This window comes from Procambarus clarkii, chromosome 31 (assembly GCF_040958095.1).
Source record: "Procambarus clarkii isolate CNS0578487 chromosome 31, FALCON_Pclarkii_2.0, whole genome shotgun sequence".
In the NCBI taxonomy this organism is placed as follows: domain Eukaryota; kingdom Metazoa; phylum Arthropoda; class Malacostraca; order Decapoda; family Cambaridae; genus Procambarus; species Procambarus clarkii.
Genome location: NC_091180.1, coordinates 32,790,951 through 32,797,512, shown reverse-complemented (window position 1 = coordinate 32,797,512; position 6,562 = coordinate 32,790,951). Strand labels below are relative to the sequence as shown.

Here is a 6,562-nt window from a genome sequence, read left to right as displayed (position 1 = left end):
TCAGTCCCGTCTTGGGAAGGCACTCATTAGCATACCTGGATGATATAAGAAAAGGTTCACTACGGGCTCACCATAGCCAGTGCTACTTAAAACTTTTTGCTCCAAGTAGCGAATCTTAAACAACAACATGTGATATCCTCCAGGACATTTGACGAACACTTGGAAGATTTTGGCTCTGATAGATCAAGCAGGTTTTAAGGTAACTGTTCAGAGGTGCAGGCTGGCAGCTCAGAAATTCAAGTTTCTGGGGTTCCAAGTGAGCACAGAGGGTATCAGGCCTGATCCAGACTCCTGTCGTGCCTTTGCTGAGAGGCCTACCCCAAGGGCCTACCCCAAGGGCCTACCCCAAGGGCCTACCCCAAGGGCCTACCCCAATGCCAAAAGACATGGGAGATTTCTAGGGGCAGCCGGATATTTCCGTCGCCATAGTGAAGGTTTTGCTAGTACATCAGCACCCTTGACTGACTTTACTAAGAAAAGCGTAAAATTTGTTTGGAAAACAGCATGATGCCCATTGTAAAATGATAACATGATAAAATTATGACTTTGACAAAGAGTTGGAGGTACACACTGACTCCAGTGGCACAGGTGTTGGCAGATGTTTAATGCAATGCGATACAGAAAACCTTCCCTATCTAATGGCTTATATCAGTACGAAATGTAGACAAATCTGAACGTAAACTGTTCCCTACGTATTGAGTATTGTATTGAACTATCCATAGATAACACAGCTTCCAGAGGTTGTAATTGATGTCATTGTTTTGTTCAGCGTTGCATTGGAGCCAGAGAGGGAGTGATTAAATGAACAGTGTTATTTCTGACTGCAAGAGTGTACACACACTATTACTGTGTACTTAGTTGACAACTGTGATATTAGGAGTGAAGAGACGTTATGTCGTCACACCAGCTCCCCCATACCCTCCCCCATCACACCAGCTCCCCCATCACCCCCATACCCTCCCCCTCACCCCAGCACCCCCCATACCCTCCCCCATCACCCCCATACCCTCCCCCATCACACCAGCTCCCCCATCACCCCATACCCTCCCCCATCACCCCATCACCCCCATACCCTCCCCCATCACCCCATCACCCCCATACCCTCCCCCATCACACCAGCTCCCCCATCACCCCATCACCCCCATACCCTCCCCCTCACCCCAGCACCCCCCATACCCTCCCCCATCACCCCCATACCCTCCCCCATCACCCCAGCACCCCCATACCCTCCCCCATCACCCCATACCCTCCCCCATCACCCCATCACCCCCATACCCTCCCCCATCACCCCCATACCCTCCCCCATCACCCCATCACCCCCATACCCTCCCCCATCACCCCAGCACCCCCATGCCCTCCCCAACCACCCCAACACCCCCATACTCTCCCCCATCACCCCAGCACCCCCATACCCTCCCCCATCACCCCAGCACTCCCATACCCTCCCCCATCACCCCAGCACCCCCCATACCCTCCCCCATCACCCCAGCACCCCCATACCCTCCACCATCACCCCAGCACCCCCCATACCCTCCCCCATCACCCCAGCACCCCCCATACCCTCCCCCACCACCCCAGCACCCCCCATACCCTCCCCCATCACCCCAGCACCCCTATACCCTCCCCCATCACCCCAGCACCCCCCATACCCTCCCCCATCACCCCAGCACCCCCATACCCTCCCCCATCACCCCAGCACCCCCATAACCTCCCCCATCACCCCAGCACCCCCATACCCTCCCCCATCACCCCAGCACCCCCCATACCCTCCCCCATCACCCCAGCACCCCCATAACCTCCCCCATCACCCCAGCACCCCCATACCCTCCCCCATCACCCCAGCACCCCCATACCCTCCCCCATCACCCCCCATACCCTCCCCCATCACCCCAGCACCCCCATACCCTCCCCCATCACCCCAGCACCCCCCATACCCTCCCCATCACCCCAGCACCCTCCATACCCTCCCCCATCACCCCAGCACTCCCATACCCTCCCCCATCACCCCAGCACTCCCAAACCCTCCCACATCACCCCAGCACCCCCATACCCTCCCCCATCACCCCAGCACTCCCATACCCTCCCCCATCACCCCATCACCCCCATACCCTCCCCCATCACCCCACCACCCCCATACCCTCCCCCATCACCCCATCACCCCCATACCCTCCCCCATCACCCCACCACCCCCATACCCTCCCCCATCACCCCAGCACCCCCATACCCTCCCCCATCACCCCACCACCCCCATACCCTCCCCCATCACCCCAGCACCCCCCATACCCTCCCCCATCACCCCACCACCACCATACCCTCCCCCATCACCCCAGCACCCCCATACCCTCCCCCATCACCCCACCACCCCCATACCCTCCCCCATCACCCCAGCACCCCCCATACCCTCCCCCATCACCCCACCACCCCCATACCCTCCCCCATCACCCCAGCACCCCCATACCCTCCCCCATCACCCCAGCACCCTCCATACCCTCCCCATCACCCCAGCACTCCCATACCCTCCCCCATCACCCCAGCACCCCCATACCCTCCCCCATCACCCCAGCACTCCCATACCCTCCCCCATCACCCCATCACCCCCATACCCTCCCCCATCACCCCACCACCCCCATACCCTCCCCCATCACCCCATCACCCCCATACCCTCCCCCATCACCCCACCACCCCCATACCCTCCCCCATCACCCCAGCACCCCCATACCCTCCCCCATCACCCCACCACCCCCATACCCTCCCCCATCACTCCAGCACCCCCCACACCCTCCCCAAACCACCCCCCCACCCCCATACCCTCCCCCATCACCCCAGCACCCCCATACCCTCCCCCATCACCCCACCACCCCCATACCCTCCCCCATCACCCCAGCACCCCCCATACCCTCCCCCATCACCCCACCACCCCCATACCCTCCCCCATCACCCCAGCACCCCCATACCCTCCCCCATCACCCCACCACCCTCCATACCCTCCCCCATCACCCCAGCACTCCCATACCCTCCCCCATCACCCCAGCACCCCCATACCCTCCCCCATCACCCCAGCACTCCCATACCCTCCCCCATCACCCCATCACCCCCATACCCTCCCCATCACCCCACCACCCCCATACCCTCCCCCATCACCCCAGCACCCCCCATACCCTCCCCCATCACCCCACCACCCCCATACCCTCCCCCATCACCCCAGCACCCCCATACCCTCCCCCATCACCCCAGCACCCTCCATACCCTCCCCCATCACCCCAGCACTCCCATACCCTCCCCCATCACCCCAGCACCCCCATACCCTCCCCCATCACCCCAGCACTCCCATACCCTCCCCCATCACCCCATCACCCCCATACCCTCCCCCATCACCCCACCACCCCCATACCCTCCCCCATCACCCCATCACCCCCATACCCTCCCCCATCACCCCACCACCCCCATACCCTCCCCCATCACCCCAGCACCCCCCATACCCTCCCCATCACCCCACCACCCCCATACCCTCCCCCATCACCCCATCACCCCCATACCCTCCCCCATCACCCCACCACCCCCATACCCTCCCCCATCACCCCAGCACTCCCATACCCTCCCCCATCACCCCATCACCCCCATACCCTCCCCCATCACCCCACCACCCCCATACCCTCCCCCATCACCCCACCACCCCCATACCCTCCCCCATCACCCCACCACCCCCATACCCTCCCCCATCACCCCAGCACCCCCATACCCTCCCAACCTTGAATCCCAATTACAGATATTATTTTCCTGCACAACTCCTGTAGTTTATCACCATTGCCCCCAACCTCCGAACCCCCTCCCCAAGCTATTGGCAACCCCCTCTCCCCTCCCCCCCCTCCCCCCTTCCGTGTTACACAACAACCCCCCCCCTCCTCCTCCTCCCCCCCCAATCCCTCTCCAAGCTACGCTTGCGCATGCGCTAACCCCCCCTTTTTTTCTTCCCCCCCAACACGTAAACCCCTTTTTTTTAGCCATAACCCATTAATACTACCCCTCTCACTCCCCCCCCCTTCTACCTTAACCCCACCTCCCCAGTGTCCCCCCCCTCCCCCTCACTATAACAGTGCCCAGCATCAAGACAGTGAAGCACCATCAAGGGCGAGGATAGATATTGGAGGGAGATGGTGATAGTGGGGGTCGCAGAGGAAGGAAGAGAGGGGGGGGTGGGGAGAGAATATTGGGGAGGGGGAGGAGGGGGCGATAGGGGGGGGGCGAGGGGGGCGGGGAGTCATAACCAAGGTGACCTTATCGTCCGCGGCACCCGACCGGAAGTGCCAAATTAGGGATTTCACGAAAGTGGAAGTTGACTCGAAGGTGCGCGTGCTGGAGGAGGAGGAGGAGGAGGAGGAGGAGGAGGAGGAGGAGGAGGAGGAGGCACCAGCAACCGGAGGAGGAGGGAGGAAGGGGGGAAGAGCCAGGAACTATCAGGGGAAAGCACCAAGCTATTGCGACTATATAGCAGAGGATAACTAAGCCCAGAGGTGTGTGTACTGGTAGAGAGAGAGAAAGAGGGAGGGAGAGAGAGAGAGAGCCTTCAGTACAATGGCACAGGTGTTGACATGGCGACTGGTGTGTGAATAGCTGTGGCGAGGACAGCTGTGGTAAGAACAGCTGTGGCGAAAACAGCTGTAACAAGAACAGCTGTAGCAAGAACTGCTGTAGCAAGAACTGTTGTAGCAAGAACTGTTGTAGCAAAAACAGCTGTAGCAAGAACAGATGCAGCAAGAACTGTTGTAGCAAAAACAGCTGTAGCAAAAACAGCTGTAGCAAGAACAGCTGTAGCAAGAACAGATGCAGCAAGAACTGTTGTAGCAAAAACAGCTGTAGCAAAAACAGCTGTAGCAAGAACAGCTGTAGCAAGAACAGATGCAGCAAGAACTGTTGTAGCAAAAACAGCTGTAGCAAGAACAGTTGTACCAAGAACAGATGCAGCAAGAACAGCTGTAGCAAGAACAGATGCAGCAAGAACTGCTGTAGAAAGAACAGATGCAGCAAGAACTACTGTAGCAAGAACAGATGCAGCAAGAACTATTGTAGAAAGAACAGATGTAGCAAGAACTACTGTAGCAAGAACAGCTGCAGCAAGAACCTTTGTAGTAACGACAGATGCAGCAAGAACAGCTGTAACAATAGCAGATGCAACAAGGAAATAGCGCAGCAAGAAAAAATACTGCATGAAAAGCTGTACCCAGAACAGATGTTTCGACAACAGCTGTAACTTCAAGAACATAAGAACAGATGTAGCATGAATAACAGAAGCAAGAACAGCTGCAATCGCATGAATAACAGAAGCAAGAACAGCTGCAATCGCATGAATAACAGAAGCAAGAACAGCTGCAATCGCATGAATAACAGAAGCAAGAACAGCTGCAATCGCATGAATAACAGAAGCAAGAACAGCTGCAATCGCATGAACAGTTGTAACACAAGAAAAAAATAATGTATCAAAGAACAGCTTCATAGAGAATAGCTTTAGCAAGAACAGATACAGCCAAAAACACCTGTAAGAATAAGGCCAAAGAACAAGTACAATACGCACACCTGTAGCAAAGACAGAGGTGACCAACAAGGTAATTATATCTTACAAATACAAATAGGCTTAAAGGAGAAAAACAAGAGATAGTGAAGGACCGATAAAGAGAAAGAACACAAATACTAACATGTTCAAAAATAATGGAAATACTAAAATGTTCAAAAATAATGGAAATACTAAAATGTTCAAAAATAATGGAAAAACTGTTTTCAGGTAATTCTCTGAAGGTAACTAACTTTACACAGTTATTCCTGGACGAAGAAATACGACAGACGTGAGTAGAGATAACGAGATAAAGATAAACAAAAACAGCGATAAGAGAAGCAAAGAAAACAGCAAAAAAAGGTCCTAGAATATAAATACAATAGGAGGAACAGTGGCTTTTGAAGAGGAGATTTCAGATGAAAACATTTGAAAGGGGAAAAATGGCCCCCTTGGAGGCCAGTTATAAATGAGAACATTTACTCATAATGAGAACATTTACTCATAATGAGAACATTTACTCATGATGAGAACATTTACTCAAAATGAGAACATTTACTCAAAATGAGAACATTTACTTATAATGAGAACATTTACTCATGATGAGAACATTTACTCATAATGAGAACATTTACTCTTGAGAACATTTACTCATTTAAAAATGAAAACATTTACTCATAATGAGTTGACAAATAAATAATTGTGAAGATGATGAGGTAAGAAGGAATTTTTTTATAGAAAAGTTGGAATAGATAAAAGTGAAAATTACCAAGCAAAAATAAATAACTGAAAATGACTGAAAATGACAGAGAGAGGTTAAAGTCACACAGGAAATCAATAACATTGAAAATTATACGAAAAAAGGTCAATGTAAATGAGACAGAAATTTACAAAACCTTTACATCTTTCCACAATCATGGTGACTGTGTTTACATAGATATGTAAACAATTTATGAGCCCCGAACCACGAGGTGAACCACAGGGACCCTGGAGGATGGTGAACCACAGGAACCCTGG

The 6,562-nt window shown here is 53.9% G+C and overlaps 1 protein-coding gene across 1 annotated transcript; it reads right to left on the bottom strand.

Annotated features, from left to right (window-relative positions):
• Nucleotides 1–4,564: 4,564 nt before the first annotated feature.
• LOC138370253 (protein SON-like) lies at nucleotides 4,565–5,491 on the bottom strand. The gene has a single exon (XM_069334259.1). The coding sequence runs from the start codon at nucleotides 5,489–5,491 to the stop codon at nucleotides 4,565–4,567; it is 927 nt and encodes a 308-aa protein (XP_069190360.1).
• Nucleotides 5,492–6,562: the final 1,071 nt, after the last annotated feature.